General features: G+C 34.7%; 1 protein-coding gene across 7 annotated transcripts in view; it reads right to left on the bottom strand.

The window, feature by feature from the left end:
* Positions 1-2628: 2628 nt before the first annotated feature.
* Positions 2629-20384, bottom strand: part of LOC123678016 (aquaporin AQPAn.G-like) — a 40454-nt gene continuing 22698 nt past the window's right edge. For 6 of the 7 annotated variants that reach the window (XM_045614780.1, XM_045614779.1, XM_045614782.1 and 3 more), the window contains 5 exons: positions 12597-12787; positions 8293-8436; positions 6808-7044; positions 6602-6682; positions 2629-2907 (listed from right to left, as the gene is read on the bottom strand). In XM_045614780.1, the coding sequence (XP_045470736.1) occupies positions 2779-2907; positions 6602-6682; positions 6808-7044; positions 8293-8436; positions 12597-12787 (782 nt within the window). In that variant the 3' untranslated portion in view covers positions 2629-2778. Of the gene's footprint in view, positions 2908-4393; positions 4750-6601; positions 6683-6807; positions 7045-8292; positions 8437-12596; positions 12788-20384 lie in introns of all 7 variants that reach the window. The other variant, XR_006747180.1, reaches the window with a different exon arrangement.

Here is a 20384-nt window from a genome sequence, read left to right as displayed (position 1 = left end):
GGAACCTACCTTTGCGGATTTTTTTTCCGGGAATTTTCACAAATTGTCCACCTTGACCAACAGGACCAATTGAACCCGCGACAATTTAAATTTTATCTTTGGTTTGTTTATCTTAAACGTCAAAACACAACCACACCACACGCCATCGCACAGAAGACTACTTCATTAAAGAGCGAGTGAGAAACTCGGAGTTGTCCGTTGCTTCTTGTTCAATCGATATAGAATGGCGCGGTTTTTGAAAACACCTTTTTTTGCGATCGCGGAAACTGCTTTTGTGAAAAACGAAAAACCTCATTGAGAACAATCGTTATACACCTGATAATATCTAAAGAAATCAAGAGGAATTATTCAAACATTGAAACGAAAATAAAACAGTAAGAATTGGTCTTCAACTATAGGCAACCCATAATACAAGAGCGTTGTATGAATGGTGGGGTGGGTTAGATCTTCTAGCCTGATAAAAAGTATAATTTTGGGAGATATGAATCTCTTTGTTACCGGTTCAAAGGAGAACGTTCGAATATCTTGGTTGCATGATCCATGTGCTTAAAATACTCATTTCTGTGGCATACAGATGATCTAGGTTTTTATGGAAACTGAACGGTCCCTTGTAGAGCTACTATTTTTTCGTTCTTCGTTAGGGGTTTCTCTGATTCATAATAAGGCATGGAACAGAACGCGTTTATTCCGTTTTTATTTTGGAAATTATTGAGAAAATTGAAATTCAGATGGAATTTCTGAAGCTGCAATTTTACTAGATAATTTTTGTAATTATATTCAATTCCGAATAAAATAAAACAAAGCTATTTCCTCAAACACACTTGTTATTGCGGATTGCGGAATGAACATCATTTAATTTCATTTTAAATAAATTTCCATCAAGTTTTGACCGAATTCAATTACCAATTACCAATGGTACGTTTACCTACCAATATTATGTTTTCAATTTCATGCTATTATCTCCTATCAATTCCGATAAATACAGCCTGGGCTATTTTGATTTTGAATTGAAATTGAACATTTCAAAATTTTACGAATTCTATCTTTGAGGTCTCGAATCGAATTGTGGAGCATTGACATAGACCTTGTCTTTCTCGTGGCTCCAAAGAAAAAGTCTAAAGGTGTTAAATCACTAGATCTCGGTAGCCAACTGTCATCACCTCTTCGAGAAACAACATAGTTGAGATACTTTTCTTGTAGAATTGCTATTGTTTGATAGCTCGTGTGGCATGTAGCGCCGTCTTGTTGAAAAGAAACGTTGTCTACATCAATAACTTCCGATTCCGGCCATAAAAAATCATTAATCATAGATCGACGAGGAATCGACATCCTGGATTTTCGTCATACTACGGGCTATACCAGCAATATTCTCAGTTGTTCACTGATTTTTCTCACCAGTTTCACTTTTGCCAGCCGAGAATGTACTTCACGATAACCCAATAGTGCTTAACTTTTGAGAACTGTGACTGCAAAATTTTCTCCATTTTTGTGGTGAATTTTAACAATTTCATTGCGTTGTTGAAGCGTGTATGGTTCCATTCTTAGTGATGGCATAGTTTCTTCTTGTCAAATGTCGAAAAATGACTGCTTCAAAAGTGACAGCTGTCCAAATATCGTGCCATTCAAAATGAAACCTCTTATTGGAAAACTTTGTAGAACAAATAATTTGAGTTTTTGCTCTTATTTCCATTATTATTCTTTGGAAAGTAAAGATTTCTGCACATTGCAGATATAATGCATATATGAACCCTCATAACTGGGATATGGTTATGATTATCTAAGAATCAATTCATGTCTAGATATTATTGTTCAAATATTAATTCCTCTCGTACCAAATTGTATAAATTACAATAGTCCATTCTGCATACTATATTACCGTTAGCCATCTTTATTGAATTTTTTCGTAGCATTTATATGTAGAACAAAAGTTTGAGAGCTGCGTGCAAAATTATGGATTGATTATAGTGATCATACATATCTTTATACTATAGAAAATTCAAGCTGAATAAAAAATAAAAATTTAATTGAATTCACGTACAATTTCAGTTATAATAGAACTTCAAGATAAAATAAGCGAAAACCATGACATCGTAAATATCTCACTCTGACTCCTGACTCTGTGAATCTACAGCTTGTGATCTACTGACTCCGTGGATCTACAAGCTATTGATCTACCAATTATGTAGATCTACTGACTATAGAGAAATCTACCGACTTTCGGAATTTTGAAAATTGTGGGTTGATCATACATATCTTAATATTATAGAAAATTTGAGCTGAATATAATAAAACATTTAATTGAATTCACGTACACTTTTCGTTCAGTGTAATAGAACTTCAAGATGAAATAAGTAACAATCATGACATCGTAATAAATCACATCATTTAATATATTCCAACAATTCTCTTGGAATTCAGTGCTTTTTCGCATTTTTAAGAAATTTATATTTCCTTTTTTTACGAATGATCCCAACGAAATAATATTTTTTTGATCAAATTGATATATTCCTATCTTTTTTTATCGCTCATTCCATAACTGGAATTGCATAAAAAATGAAACATTTTTTGAATTACAAGAATTTTATTGTACTCATATCTGCTTCTTAGAAGTGAAAACTCTCAAAAATATACACATATGTCGGAGAAATTTGTTCCTCCATATATTTTTCACAATATATTTTAGGAAATAAGTCTTGTTCATTCATTCGTATAAAATAGTCCAATATATATAAATATATATAAATTATAAATAATAATTTGAAGATTATTTCTAGTTTATCAAGCTCTTTCGTTCATCGGTACCACTTCGGCAATAGAATGCTCCAACATATCGTACTCCTTGCTGAATATAATCCTGTACAGTAATCCTGCTACCAATCCTCCTAGCATTGGTCCAACCCACCAAATCTGTAAACATTAAGACAAGGATGAGTTGTTGTTTTATATTAATAATTCAAGTTTTTTACTCAGTTGTAATAATATTTTGGTACCCATGCAAAAAAAAACAAGGGGACACTAAAATGTAGATATTATTTAGAAATAAAAAAATTCATAAATTTAGAGCGCAAAAATATATTATCAAACGAAACTACTAGCGCATAAATATTGGGCGTATGCTATCAGCAACCTAAAAAAAAAAATTCTGTCTAAAAATTACTCAATCATTCATACTTCTTCAGAAATTCTTGTTTGTGATTTGGAGAAATATTATCATTCAAGAGAGTTGAGAGCAAAGACAAAATAAAAGTTTGACTCAGATAGCTTCAAGATTTTCACTTTTCCACACACTAGGAAGATATCGATAGATTTAAGATTTATATAGATTTGAAGATTGGCGATACTTCGAAAGTTTATTCAAGATAATTTTTGAAAATTTTTTATTTTATATGGGAAAAAGACATTTTTCATTTCAAATCAATACAAAATTTGAAAACTAAACCATCGGCTGATAATTTAAAAATAAATAAAGACGATTCACATATATAACAGGAGAAATAAATTGACGATTTCAATAGTTACAATTTTTTTTTTTTTTGATATCCATAAACATTAATTGATACAACATTAGTTATATAATTATATGAAGAAAAACTGCACAGTATAAAATTCAAATGGAAATCACTACACTGCAATAATCTGTAAGTTTGTTATTTCCTCGAAACTAGTTTAAACCTTTTGTCATATATGTATTTATAATTATCGCAAATTGTCCATTCTTCCTTGAAGTCAATGGCATATATGATTCTTGAGATTGTATATTCTTTTTAAGACAATTTTTCTTCACTCATTGTTGAGAGGCCAATCGTATTCCCAGATAGATATTTTATTTTCTTCTGCCGTTGTTGATGTTTTGGTTATTGTTTATTTGCTTTGAAGAATTTTAGTTCTGTTTGATATAATCCAGTTAAGAGGTTCTCTTCAAATTTGTTAGGTTCCTCATAGCAGTGCTTTCGATAAAAGATTACCTGCAGAAACTAGCCTCTTTTATTGAGTATCGAAGAAATTCTGAAAATTTGCCTAAATGTGTTCTAATATTCTAAAAATGAGTCCAACTGGATAGAATTATGACCTGCAATCTATTTCCTCAGCTGAATTTAATCTTCTTTTAGTTTTTCCTTTATGGAGGGAGTAGGATGTTGCTGGTTTTGATTCCATTTCTGATGCCATCTTAGTAGTTGACTGGAACTTCACTAAATTTCGTTTCAGTATCACAAAATCTTCAAACAGGATATTCCAAAATTTTATCACGCAAGGAACATCAGGAGAATCGTTGAGGTTAACCGATCAAAGTTATTTTTCGCATGAAACCGATTTCATTTCTCAATAGTTGAGCGCAAAATGATATGGATCAAAAACATCACCGCATATATATTGTTTGAATAGCCTTACTTACATTGCCTCTTCTGGTGTGTAATTTTGTTAACATTGTTTTGCCGATCAGCCGATGTATCTTAACGGAGAAATAAGCCCCTACATTACCTAAATTTAAAAATAATTTTTTTGTCATAATTCGAGTAGGAGCATTTTAGCAAACTTGTCTTATTGCCTTGGAGATTCTTGGTATCATGGAAAACAGGGGTCATCACTTTGCGCGGACAATCTTTGGCGCCATCTACAGGGCCAGCCCTTAGCCTAAAGTCAGAGCTTCTGCCTCAGAACGATGCTTTATCATTCAAACGGCTGATGGGTTGTATCACAACTTCATCGTATCCAGCGAGGTTTCGTGGAAGATACACATTGCATAGGTACCTAGTGGTGAAGATTGATCCAATAAGAAAATAGCATACGGCTTGGCCATCATCCCGTTGGTGAAACTGAGGTTTCAACATGTTGTTGTGACGTGGCTTCAAAGAGCCTCGGGTGACCCTTGGAAACGTTCACAAAATGCTCTGAAAGCTACTAGATCTGATAAAATACCGAACGATTATACCCAGAATATTTCAAACTAACTACCTAATTAGTCAGACAACGAAACTTTCCAAAAATATCATTGAATGTTAAGTTTTCGAAGGTGAACAAAACCTGAATTGGTAAAGCTTTTCTAAACCCAGATGTGAAATGGGAATGACAAGGTAGCAGCCGAAAATATTCTTAAAACCAGTAAAGGATGCGATAAAAAATCTACTTCATTCATGAAGCCTCTAAATTCACTGATTCTGTGAATCTACAGCTTGTGATCTACTGACTCCGTGGATCTACAAGCTATTGATCTACAGCTTGTGATCTACTGGCTTCGTGGATCTACAAGGTATTGATCTACAGCTCGTGATCTACTGACTCCGTAGATCTACAAGCTATTGATCTACAGCTTGTGATCTACTGACTCCCTGGATCTACAAGCTATTGATCTACAACTTGTGATCTACCTGCTCCGTGGATCTACAAGCTATTGATCTACAGCTTGTGATCTACCGGCTCCGTGGATCTACAAGCTTTTGATCTACCGATTATGTAGATCTACTGACTACATAGATCTACCAATTACATATATCTACCGACTATTTAAATTTATCAGCTTGTTACTGAGAATAAGATTCACAATTGGATGTTTAATTCAATCAAGAATATTCGTCATTATTTTCAAAGAATTCATTCGGAATTTTGAACTTATAAATCACCTGATACTTAGTCGAAAATTTTCATATGAATTTAAATATTTTGTGAGAATATGGGAAATAGAAATCATTGTGTAAATTTGCTGTTTTCCATTTGAATTCAACTACTAGATGACATAAAACATAATCTGGGAATATTAAGGGCATGACGTGATATTTTTATTTTCCAGAATGAATATTTATCAGAAATAACAACAGGATATGAGGTATAAACTCTCTTAAGGATGATTCCCGTTTATCTGAACAGAATTAATAAAAGGGTTCAAACAAAAAACCTAATTGAAAACCTGCAATGAATTTGTACAATATCTATCTTCCATTAACCTCATCAGATTGAAGGGACAATAAATTATTGATGATTCATCAAACTGAGGCAGGAACACCATATTTTGTTAAATTATATATATGATTGAGCAGATTTATCTCAATTTCATGTCACATCTAAAATAATACGAGTCAACGTTCATATATGAAATTGAACAGTCAACTTGAGATGTGTTGATAAATCAGATACATTGAGATTTATAATACCAAAAATCAATTAATGAAAAGCTATTGTAGGCTGATTAGGAGCAAGCTATCAGAATATCAATCGCAAGCCTTTGAAAACATAAGCAAAGCTAAACATTTCCTTCAGTATGTCTAGGTAGGTGCCAAACATGAAACATAAAAAAAAGATCAAGTAAGTCTACAATTTCATTTGCTGGACTGTCCTGCCAACAAGAAAGCAATGACTTCAAGAAGAAATTAATCTGCTGGAAATATTCTGAATTCACTTAAGCCGAATTTGGTCAACTAAATTGAAAAAAGATCAGGTTAAAAAAGCTTCAAGAGAGTTCCCAACGATTCGAAATTAAACTGCTGCTAGTCTTCCTCCGAAAAAAAATCTCGTGGGTACCAACTGAATAATGAATTTAAAACGAAACTTTCAGAGTCATAGAGTGAACATTTCCAAAGTTAGAACTTGCATTTTTCCTTGTACTTACCCACCAATTATCCCAGTCTCCATTGATTAAAGCTGGACCAAAGCTTCTTGCTGGATTCATGTTAGCTCCAGTGTAGGAGGCCTAGAAAAACAGGTTGACTATTGATATTTTGCAAATTTCAACACTGTGTTAGATATCGAATGGTTCATACTTACAGTATTTCAAAACATCTTATTGCTATATAAATTAGATTTTCTGTAACTTACTCCAACCATTGCCAATACAGCTACAGCCAAACCAAGCCTGATGGACAATGAGTCCACTTTATCGGTGTTCCGGCAATCCCAAACTGCAGCACACAGCATGACCAGGATGAATGTTAAAGCGAATTCTACGCCAACTCCTTGCCAAGGGTGCAAGTCGCTGCTGAGAGGACCTGGTGAACAGATGTGGGTTGTGGTTCCATTCACTATTGGTTCAGTGGCTTCTACTGGACTTAGAGCCTGAAAGATATGAGATGGTGATTTGGAAATTCTGTCTTAAGGATATTTTGCAGCAGGTACATATTTTAGGGAATTTATCTTTGATTTGCTAGCAAAAAGCAATTCATTCATTACTGATTACAGAGAAATGATGACAAGGAAATTTGGCGTTCGGGATAGAGTTCTTGTAATGTCTTCAACAAAACTCTAATCATTGATCCTTAAGAGGAAGTTCTAGCTTTCAATCTTCCTAGGAAAATTTGGTGTATTTCAAATCGACTAAAGACAGATCATGGTCGTTGTTTTAGTATGCTTTTCAAATGGCATTCTATTGATAGCCCACAATGCGAGTATGGTGTAGAAGAAACTATTGACCACTTGGTGAATACATGTCCAAATTATGAATTTTATGGTGGTTTCCAAGCTATCCATTCAGTTTCAGATTTTTTTCTAGAATGGGTCGCTAACTTCAAATCAATATAATGGAAACTAACATTTATTATTCCTTTGTGGTTATTTTCTTTTTTGTTTTCAGATTTAATTATAATATCGTCAACCGTTGGTGAAGAGAAAGGATGTAGAATATTTATTTGGATGAAGAGGAAGCCCTTCAATATAAATATGTCAGCTGATTCTGTAAACAAATGCACAAACCAGGGGAGACAGAGTTTTGCTGAGGTGTTCATCTCTTGTATTATACGTTGAAAGTATGATGCCCCGTTTACATTTCCTCTGCTAATACTAAGATCACATCTACACATGCTTTGTTGTTTGAAATTGATAATTTTTTGTATTGCTCTGTCTCACAAGAATGTATATGATGTTAAGGGGTAGCTTTCATAGCTCTGATGGGGGTCTATTGTGGCAAAGCATTCTGTGACCAGGTCATCAGGAGTTACTTGTTTTTCCCCACAGAATCTACACTCAGTTTCTGATAACCTTATTCCCATTAGGAGTTTCCTGATGCATCAGTGTTCTGTAAGGAAGTCAGTGTGGAGGTGTTGCATGTTCTTATTGAGATCGAAATACTTTTCAGATCTTGCAGAGTTAAAGTTTCTAATGAACCTTTTGGAGTGATCCATCTCTGGAAGATTTCCCCAGAGTTTTTTGGGTTTTCCCTTCTTTTCTTTCGAACTTTATCGTTTGAGTCCATTTCCGGCTCAAATACAGAAATTGTGACGAAATTATAAAAATAAAAAATTGCTTAATTGTAAGTACCAATACGAAAAATATCTTTCATTTCAAATAGGTTAGGTTAGGTTAGGTTACCTTCAATAAACCAAAGCCTCCAATTCCTCCTAATAACTGTCCTATGAAATAAAGTGGAATATGCATCACTGGTGTATGACCCAAAATGACTGCAGCTACTGTAACAGCAGGATTGATATGACTCCCTGAGATATGTCCAAAACACTGAAAAATAAGAAAAGATCATCAATAAGGTTAATCATAAATCAACTTGAAGTGCGAAAACTATGATTGACACTAATTCCAAATAGTTTTTACAGTTATCCAAAACTTGTCGTTTACCTACAATATAGGTCACTTTTGAAAGAATATATACACTTATATCAATGAATAATTTAATCACCTAAACAATTTTCTCACTTATTTTCAGAAATAAACACCTGCAATCATTTGACTATTAGAAAAAAGACGATTGGAGACTTTTCAGGGAAATCAGGTGGTTGTTTCATAAGAATCTTCGAGTTTTTGGCGAAAAATCCGTTCAGAATAATTTCTTTACATTATTACCACTTGTATTAGCGAATATATAAAATACTTATTACTCACAATTGCTGTTAGAATACTTAAAAAATTTTGATTGCTGGAGAAATAATGTATCTTTAGTGTAGAATTTTTAGCTTAGAATTTTCCTCAAATCATGGGTATATCTATACTATTTTTAGTAGATTCAACATGAATAACATACACTTCTTTTTGAGATTGAACATTTGTCCAATAGATATTAAAATAGATTTAATCTGAATGATCTATCTACCAGACTGAGCAAATTTAAAATAAAAATCGAACGATAAAGATAAAGCAGCAGACAACATAACTCTATTGGGGGTAAAGAACGTAAACTACATTTTCTGTTATCGAATACTGAAAATTTTTAAATGAAAAAAAAAGGGGCTACCAACTATATAATTAATTACTCAAGATTCAAGATATTTGTGCACCTATGTACCTGCCCCCAGTTCTTATGTATCCTCATAGTTTTTCGAACTCAAAAACAAATTTACAAATCATTGACTCCATGATGGAATGCAGTCCCACCGCTCACCATTGGTCATAAATCTGATACTTGTTTCGCTAATAATCGTGTGAAAAAAATACAATCTGTATCGAACGAAAAAGTTAATCGGCATAAGACATGCAGAATCTCGAGAATCGGACTAACTGTAATGATAATGATATATGGGACGATCAATTATACTCAAATCCGGCTCCAGTTGTATACAGGGTGTCCACTATAAAACTTATAGTATTGCTATAAGTGATTTGGAACGAAAAAGCGATTAACACTCTGTGGATATAATGACGATATTGACGATACATATTCCTTCTTTGCATGAAAAATCTAATTACAAATATAAGGAAAGATCATTCAATTTATTACAGAATGATAATTTTGAGCTGTTGAAAAATTTCTAATGTGTAATTATAATGATTGAAAATCAATGAGTACATTCAGAAAAAAAATACAACTGTATTTAGTAGGTTTTCAAAACATAACTACATTTAGAGCAACTAGTAAGCTAGCAGATCTACCTAGTACGTACATAAACATCTAAAAGGTTTTGCAATAAGAGTTTTTTTTTTTTGAAAAGCCAGCTATCTGGGCAGCAGTCATATTTTGAAATTTATATTAGTAATACCACCTCAGAGTAATAAACATAGATAGAGGGAGCATATGTCATTTTCAGTAAGTAAATTTTGTCCCCAACAATCAAATTTGACATGAAGCGCGCGGAAATGAAAACATATCAGTGATACGATATTTCACTCAATTCTCGAGTTTCACCACAAAGAACGCAGTTCTTATGTCCCATAGTGAATCAACGTTTCATATTAACTCAAAATATATTGAACTAAGATCTAAATATATCAGAAATTAAGAAAACAAACTTCAAGCGCAACAAACGACGTGAAACCACCGATGACACTAGGAGAGCAAAAGTTGCCAAACCTTGGATTTCAGCAGGTAGATACAGAAAAAAAATGAATATTCTGCTTATTATGAATTCGACAATTAGGAAAACTATCGGATTCCAAATATTCAAATTTGCATATTTAATCGGGAATCACTCAAATAAATATATTTGACTCAATATACATTCATAACGATATAGTAAAATTGTTGATTTGAAAATATATCACAGTCTGACAACGTAATCTAACCATGTTGGGGACATCTAAAAATTGCGATTACTCCCTCTATCTGTTTATTACTCTATAGTAAAACTTAACTATTAATAAAAATAGAAATATACACGTTATCAATTTAATGGTCTCTTGCCATATTCGATGAGCAAATAAAAATTACTGGAATAGTTTTGGTTTGAACAAAATTTTTATTGCAAAATAAAAACGAATATCTGATAAAGAATAATGAATGAAATATATGAGTAGAAATATTTCGTTAAGATTCCCTTCTTGCTATAAAAGTATAAAGTAATGAAACGTAGACCTAAAACATTATTTCACTGTCATAACTGAGTTTAAAATGAATAATATCCAGGTTTATATTCATTGAATAAATTAACACGATAAACACTCCACTTAAATTTTATAATTCTGGTAAATTAATCGAGTTAAGACAATTCCCCCAAGTATCATATCCTCTATCAGATCCTCGAAATATTCACCGCTCGCTGAATCTCGTAATTGTTTCCTTCCAATTTAAAAACCTGATTTAGAGAAAGTTGACGAATAATCTGTTAAGAGGATTCACCAGGGATTCTTTTAGTCTGAAACTTAAAATATATTGACTCCATTTATACCTAACTGAAATGAGTTCATCAAGAAAAACTGGGATTTTTGATTTCTCGTCAATTTTGGGGATAAGGTATTCCATAATGGCTGGAATTGGAAGAAATTGATGTGGACGACGTGTATTTTCAACAAGATGGCGCTACGTGTCACATATTAGGCCAATTGAAAAGTCCCCGGTCTAATGCACAGATGGCGGTGCTAGTATTAAATTCATATGATTTTTAGTTTGTACCAACCTTCAAACGATACGTGTTTAAATTTGACAGCAGTCCGACCATTAGTTTGTGAGATATTGCTTTGTGAGTGTAGCTACTTTTGTTATTTGAAAAAAGATGGAAAAAAAATTTCGTGTTCTGATAAAATATTGATTTTTGAAGTTGAAGCAATATCTTGGCTTGATGAAGAGTTTCCGGGGTCTGCACCAGGAAAATCAACCATCATTGATTGGAATGCTGAGTTTAAACGTGGTGAAGTGAGCACCGAAGACGGCGGACACAATGGTCGCCCAAAAGAGGCTGTCACCGAGGAAAAAATCGAAACGTTCACAAAATAATTTTGAATGACCGTAAAGTGAAGTTGATCGAGATAGCAGACATTGTGAAGATATCATCTGAATGTGTACGTCATATCATTCACGAGAATTTGTACATGAGAAAGCTGTGCGCAAAATGGGTGCAACGCGAGCTCACAATCAATCAAATGCAACAACGTGTTAATGATTCTGAGCAGAGTTTGAAGCTGTTTAAGTGCAATAAACCTGAATTTTTGCGTCGATATGTGACAATGGATGAAACAAGGCTCCATCATTTCACTCCGGAGTCCAATCGACAGTCAGCTGAGTGGACTGCACACGATGAACCGAATCCAAAGCGAGGAAAAACACAACAGTCAGCTGGCAAGGTTATGGCATCAGTATTCTGGGATACGCAAGATATTATATTCATTAATTTCCTCCAAAAGGGTCAGACCATCAACAGCGATTATTATAGAGCGTTTTTGGATCGTTTAGAGGAAATCGTTAAAAAACAGCCCCTTTTGAAGAATAAAAAGGTGCTGTTTCATCAAGACTATGCGCCGTGTCACAAATCAATGAAAACAATGGCTAAATTGGGTTAATTGGGCTTCGAATTGCTTCTGCATCCAACGTATTCGCCAGATCTGACCCCCAGCGATTTTTTCCTGTTTTCAGACCTCAAAAGAATGCTCGCTGGAAAGAGATTAAGCGCCAGTGAAGAAGTAAGCGCCGTAAACTGAGGTCTATTTTGAAGCGAAAAACAAATCTTACTACAAATATTTATCGAAAAGTTGGATCGCTATAATCGCAATTATGTTGAATAATAAAATCGAATTTTGCTAAAAAAATTTGTTTTGGTAGACCGGAAAGTTTTCAATTGGCCTGTTAAGTACGAATATTTCAGATATTCGTACGGATTTAGATTTATAGGTTATTGTTTCTAGCTCAGCTATAATCTCACGACATTAATTCACCCATTATCAATTATGTCTAATGGATTGTCATTAGTTGCCACGCCCAGAACGATTTCGTATTTTTTGTCTGTTGTTCTACTTACTTGTACTGCTATCATTATCGCTAATCCAAAAGCGAAAGACACCTTCATGGGATCAGGCAAACTTCCCATATTGGCACACCCCATACAACCAATAAATATAAGCATGCCTGTTCCTAGGAATTCAGCGAAGCACAAGACGATCCTGTCCAAAGTACTGAGATTGTCGTTCATATAAATTTTCTTCGCTTTAGCTGAAACAATAAAGATAAAAATTCAAAAGAAGAAAACGACTGAGTACCACCCAGTTGCAGGAACTCTCATTAAAATTTAATGCGGCTTTAAAATTTTAATCCTCCAGTTAACGGTGTAGGTAGCCAATAGGCTCCTCCTACTGGAGGATTCATATTTTAATGAAGGCATTACATTTTAATGGATGTTCCTGCAACTGGATGTATATGAAATAGGTATTTGATATTAATTTACATCTTTTCCCAACAGATGTCTTTTATATTCGAGTTTTGAGCCAGGAATCGTTCAAACCATAAGGTTCTCCTCAATGAGGACGAATTCGTGATCAAATTCAATACTCTCCGTCCGTCTATAAAAAACATAACGCCCGAAAGGAATGACTTAGATACTTGAAATTTTCAGGATAGGTTCGGATTTGTTAGAATATTACTTCATCCGAACAAATTACGAGAAAGAACCAACATTACCCTACACTTGAAGTATTACTTCATATCGTCACGGCGCGGCGGCGCTGCGAGTCTGCGCGTGACGAGGCCATCGAGGGCTATCGAGCGAAAGAACAGGATAGATCTTCAATGATCGAGAGCAAACGACAGGGACATAACCTTAGAGATTCAGTCCTTCTGCGTTGAGCTTACTTAGAGAGAGACTTACTAGAGAGTTTGATAATAAACGATTAAAATCATCATCTGTGTATTAGTGAATACTCTGTATTTAAAACCCATAAATCCAACAGGATTTTCGAACTATTGAATTTATCGCTGAAATAAAATTTTGAACAGTTATATTTAGTATTTCAGTCATCACAGACAGCTAAAAATCAGCTGTAAGACAATGATGATCACAATTATAATTTCAGATAGTGTTAAAATCTGTTCATCCTGGAACAATTAATTCCATAGGTTTATAATAAGCAATAATGAGCTAATTGTATGTAATTAGATGTATATCTTTTGTGTTAATCTGAACATTGAGACTTACATAATAATAACAGATTATTTCAGAAACTACAGGATGAGCATTCTTCACAGAGGCTGAATGAATTTCTGATTATAATATTATTTAGTAATGGGCTTTTTTTATTGAATGATCTGAGTTTCATCTTTTCTATGGGTTTATCGTTTCTTTCTGGATTATCCAATTCTTTACTTATAAATATAAAGGGAGCATCGACGCAAAAATTCAGGTTTATTGCACTTAAACAGCCTCAAACACTGCTCAGAATCATTAACACGTTGTTGTCGATTGTGAGCTCGCGCAGCTCCCATTTTGCACACAGCTTTCTCATGTACAAATATTCGTGAATGATATGATGTAAACGTTCAGATGATATCTTCACAATGTGTGCTACCTAGATCAACTTCACTTTACGGTCATTCAAAATTATTTTGTGAACTTTTTTGATTTATTCGTCGGTGACTGCCTCTTTTGGGACTCCGAAGCGTTCGCCATCTTCTGTGCTCATTTCACCACGTTTAAACTTAGCATACCAATCAATGATGGTTCATTTTCCTGGTGCAGACCCCGGAAATTCTTCATCACCCTAAGGTTTTGACTCAACTGTATTTTTTCCCTCAAAAACCAATATTTTATCAGCATATAGATAGTGCTGTGACTCAGGTGGCAGTAGGACACAGTACCAAAGCTTACACGACCAGCACATACTCTCAGCTCTGAGATTTATTCTGGAATTTCCAGAAAACTTGGTTACTACATGTTTAAGTAGCGATGCTTTTCACCTCATTGTTGTGATAGAGGTCGAACTGGCTTTACATCTTCCAATTCTGAATTGCAATTTCCATTCTCTGAAATTCAATTTGCCTTCCTCAATTACATTTTATACGCTTTCCTAATTACAATTGGAGAGGGTGTAGTTATTAATGCATTTAGTATTTTTGAGCAGCTTTATGCCAGAAGTACAAAATTCCCTTCCTAAGCTCATCAGCCTTGACCATCGAATTTTTAGTACTAACCACCTTCAAAAGAATAATTACCAATTAGGTGATTACGCCATCCACGTGATACACATGCTCCAAAATACACATATTTCAACATAATTTCTTGGAACCTGTATCGAGTTTGTACCACCTAGTAATAATTTCTTCTCGGATCCATTCATAAAGTAGTTTCACAAATAAATTAACGATTGTTGATCGACGTTCGCCGGTGCGATCGTTGAATAAATTCATGAACTTTTTTTAAGAATCGAATCATGTCCCAGTTTCGATCGATATTTACGCAAATTTGCAGGCGCCAACCTTGTGAATGTGACTAGAGAACGAAACATCTAGGTTATCTCTTCAGGTAACACCTCTTGAAGTTCAGATCGACAGTTGCAAAAGAGTTATACACGCTTCTGGCACCTGATCGCATAAACCTATTTCGGAGCAGTTGTTTATCTCGATGTTGATTACAATACTTCAATCGCCGAAGCCGAATATGTAAAATACCTTGAGGTCACAATGGACAGACGTTTCAGATGGAAAAACCACATCGAAATCTCAAAAAGCAAACTTAGATGCCCTCTTCTTAAGTTTAGATATCTCAAGAAATATTCGAATATTGCAAATTTCATATCAAAATATTAGGCCAATTGAAAAGTCCCGGTCTGATGCACAGATGGCGGTGCTAGTATTAAATCCATATGCTTTTTAGTTAGTACCAACCTTCAAACGATACGTGTCAAAATTTGACAGCACACCATTAGTTTGTGAGATATTGCGTTGTGAGTGTAGCTACTTTTGTTATTTGAAAACATATGCAACAAAAGGATTTCGTGTGACGATAAAATATTTCTTTTTGAAGGGAAAAAATTTGAAGCAAAATCTTGGCTTGATGAAGAGTTTCCAGGATCAGCACCAAGAAAATCAACCATCATTGATTGGTATGCTAAGTTTGCTGGTTAAATGAGCACCGAAGACGTTGAACGCGGTAGACGCCCAAAACAGGCAGCCACCGACGAAAAAATTTAAAAAGTTCACAAAATAATTTTGAATGACCGTAAAGTGAAGTTGATCGAGATAGCAAACAATGTGAAGATATCATCTGAACGTGTACATCATACCATTCACGAATATTTATACATGAGAAAGCTGTGTGCAAAATGGGTGTCATGCGAGCTCACAATCAATCAAAAGCAACAACGTGTTAATGATTCTGAGCAGTGTTTGATACTGTTTAAGTGCAATAAACCTGGATTTTTGCGTCGATATGTGACAATGGATGAAACATGGCTGCAACATTTCACTCCAGAGTCCAATCGACAGTCAGCTGAGTGGACTGCACACCATGAACCAACTTCAAAGCGTGGAAAGATGCAACAGTCAGCTGGCAAGGTTATGGCATCGGTATTCTGGGATGCGCAAGGTATAATATTCATTGATTACCTCCAAAAGGGCCAGACCATAACAGTGATTATTATATAGTGTTATTGGATCGTTTAAAGGATGAATTCGTTAAAAAACGGCCCCATTTGAAGAAAAAAAGGTGCTGTTTCATCAAGACAATGCGCCGTGTCACAAATCAATGAAAACAATGGCAAAATTGTATGAATTGGGCTTCGAATTGCCTCTGCATCCACCGTATTCGCCAGATCTGGCCCCCAGCGACTTTTCCTGTTCTCAGACCTCAGAGGAATGCTCGCTGGAAATAAATTTAGCGCCAATGAAGAAGTAATCGCCGAAACTGAGGCCCATTTTGAAGCGAAAGACAAATCGTACTACAAAAATGTTATCGAAAAGTTGGAAGATCGCTATAATCGCTGTATCGCCCTCGAAGGCAAATATGTTGAATAATAATATCGAATTTTGTCAAAAAAATGTGTTTTACTATCGTAGACCGGGAACTTTTCAATTGGCCTGTTATTTTATCCAATAACAAATGAGTGGATGGTTACTAGTTACTATTGCTTCTCCAATCAGGTTCTCTCACTTCTAGGCCAAGCAACGAAATTTAATTCATTCGAAGAAACCATCAGTGTATAAATAGGCAAGTTATTACTGAAATTAATGTGAAGAAACCGCAACCGGTGAAAATAATATAACACCTTCTTCGAAGAAATTAAAACTATCAGGATGTGTATCATGAATCATCCTGATGTTGTACCAAAGATCAATGAAGATGAGAAGTGTTAATTACTCTGAAAATAAAGAGAGTTATAACTACAATTAAGTATTGGTTTTTCCAAATTCTTCTTATTGTAATTAGGTATTCTGAGAATCGATAATAAATTAATGTCAAGGAGTCAATCTTTCAGACATATACAGGTTGAATCTTGGACATGATGATATTTAGGACTTTTCGTCAGCAAAGCTACCGAAGATACCTTTGCAAAGTGTCTAGTTAGAAGATTATCAAGAGGAGAAATGGTATACCTTTTTTTCCTAAGTTATTTTCGAAGCTCAATAATTGGGAGTTTTGTTACATATCAGATAACAGGTAAGATGTCTAAGATACTTTTCAGTATATAAAAATTTTTTGATATCTAAGATCTGAGATTCTCCTTCAAGTTGCGATATGTAAAGGGTGTTTTTTTTCGAGGTTTATAACTTTAAAATGGCATTACTGTTCAATTCATCATGAATAGACTCACGCCTGAACAACGCTTGCAAATAGTGCAATTTTATTTCGAAAATAATGATTCTGTGCGGAATACGTATCGCGCACTTCTGGATGAATGGCTACGTCAACAAACAAAACTGCCGCATTTGGAGTGGAGCTTATCCTCAAGTGTATGTCGAAACACCGTTACATCCAGAAAAACTGACTGTTTGGTGCGCTTTATGGGCTGGTGGAATCATTGGTCCGTACTTCTTCAAAAACGATGATGGCCAGAACGTTACAGTCAAAAGTGATCGGTATAGAGGCATGATTACTAACTGAATTGAACAAGCATGATGTCCAGGAGCTGTGGTTCCAACAAGACGGCGCAACATGTCACACAGCTCGTGCCACAATCGATTTATTGAAAGACAAGCTTGGTGACCGCCTAATTTCACGTTTTGGGCCTGTGAATTGGCCTCCAAGATCTTGTGATTCAACACCGCTAGTCTACTTTCTGTGGGACTATGTAAAGTCATTGGTCTATGCGGATAAGCCACAAACCCTTGACCATTTGGAAGACAACATTCGCCGTGTTATTGCCGATATACGACCACAAATGTTGGAAAAAGTCGTCTAAAATTGGACGTCCAGATTGAAATACATCCGAGCCAGCCGTGGCGGTCATATGCCAGAAATCATATTTAAAATGTAATGCCACAAGATTATCTTGCGGATAAATAAAATTCATGTCAATCGAATAATCCATAGTTGTTTTATTGCAATTCAAAGTTCTATAGCTCTAAAAAAACACCCATAAGTTCCTTTCAAAAACTTTCTGCGATACCAATTCTTTTTGCTATAAAATAGAAGGAACTAAAATGCAGTAGCGTAGATACCAAAGATAAAATCTTTTGGCAGATATGTCTGGCACAAATACTAATTGATTAGTATTTATGTCCAAAACAGTAACTGAGTTTTAATTTAAGTGATTCAACACATCATTGCATCAAGATTTCTATCACTCGAGTAATGAAGTGATATCAATTTAGTATCAACTTTTTTATCGTGTATTCAGAAAAAGACCAAGTTTGCAATGTATTCATCTCTCTGACAGTCCCACCGAATATCTAATTGAATATACCCTAAATATACCTTATTCTTCGATTGCTCACAAGAATTCTTGTAATGCATCAATCGAAGCTAAAACCCAATGAACTCAGAAGCGATAAAACCAAAAAATAAAGCTAACATGTCTATCATATCGAAGAAAGAGGTTTTTTTGATCATAAGATCCTTTAATAATATAATTAATAGCTTACATGGCGAACTGAACTGGAAAGAAAAAGAAGATAACAACTATGAATGGTAGGTATAAAATTTATAGGTGCTTCACATACGCATATCCTATGGTTTTCACAAGTCTTTCAACATACAACTCGAAGTACAGAAACTTTAATTAAATACCTTCTCTACCTGTACCTAGTTTTATGATCTTGGTAATGCTTGACAATTTAGGCTTTTAGCAATTAACTCTGATCATACTACTGCTTCGTGAAACGTAGTATGTATATCATTATCCAAAGCAAATGAAATTGTGGCTTATATGAAGACACAAAAAGAAACATGTATAGGTAAACATGAATCCGTTTAGGACGAAGAATATTTTTCAATATGGATCATTTTCGGATATGTAGAGAATTAAACTGCTGGAAAATTTCATAATTTGTTTTGTATTGGAACAGGAAAAACCAGTTTATTGTTTTCTCATTGATCACGAAATAAAATTATTTTCAAGCAGATTTTGTTTACAATGACTCCATTTTAATTGATCACGAAGACAATTAGTAAGTCTATGTTTAGATGGAATACGGATAGGACAAAGAAGGACTGACTGTTTTTTTCGAGGTATATAACTTTAAGTTAGAATTACTGTTCAAGATGGCGACCGGTTTGACAGCTGTTAAGTGATTTATTCTCAGTTTGGTTTGGCAATTCATCATAAATAGATTCACTCCTGAACAACGCTTGCAAATAGTGCAATTTTATTTCGAAAATAATGGTTCTGTGCGGAATACGTCCATTTTATTTTGTTTAGCGATGAAGCGCACTTCTGGTTGAATGGCTACGTCAACAAACAAAACTGCCGCATTTGGACTGAAGCTAATCCTCAAGTGTATGTCGAAACACCGTTACATCCAGAAAAACTGACTGTTTGGTGCGCTTTATGGGCTGGTGGAATCATTGGTCCGTACTTCTTCAAAAACGATGATGGCCAGAACGTTACAATCAATGGTGATCGGTATAGAGCCATGATTACTAACTTTTTCATTCCTGAATTGAACAACCATGCTGTCCAGGAGCTGTGGTTCCAACAAGACGGCGCAACATGTCACACAGCTCGTGCCACAATCGATTTATTGAAAGACACGTTTGGTGACCGCCTAATTTCACGTTTTGGACCTGTGAATTGGCCTCCAAGATCTTGTGATTTAACACCGCTAGACTACTTTCTGTGGGGCTATGTAAAGTCATTGGTCTATGAGGATAAGCCACAAACCCTGACCATTTGGAAGACAACATTCGCCGTGTTATTGCCGATATACGGCCACAAATGTTGGAAAAAGTCATTGAAAATTGGACGTCCAGATTGGACTACATCCGAGCCAGCCGTGGCGGTCATATGCCAGAAAACATATTTAAAATGTAATTCCACAAGATTATCTTGCGGATAAATAAAATTCATGTCGATCGAATAATCCATCGTTGTTTTATTGCAATTTAAAGTTCTATAGCTCTAAAAAAACACCCTTTACATCGAAGTAATCATGTATTCTCAAAAATATAACAATTTTTCATTAAAAAATTCAGGTCAGCTATAATAAAAATATTTATGAAGTAAAATCAGGGTCACTTTTTTACTATTCTTCAAAATGTCCGTGTTGAATAGATTAGAACAACAATATTAATTTATAGTTATACTATTCCTTGAATACAAATTTACTTAGTCCTTCAAAATTGGCGCTTGAACGTGATACTAATTCTGAAATTCAAATTTCT

The sequence above is a fragment of the Harmonia axyridis genome, chromosome 4 (assembly GCF_914767665.1).
Source record: "Harmonia axyridis chromosome 4, icHarAxyr1.1, whole genome shotgun sequence".
Taxonomy (NCBI): domain Eukaryota; kingdom Metazoa; phylum Arthropoda; class Insecta; order Coleoptera; family Coccinellidae; genus Harmonia; species Harmonia axyridis.
The sequence above is the reverse complement of the archived record's forward strand: the minus strand, read 5'-3'. Positions and strand labels throughout refer to the sequence as shown.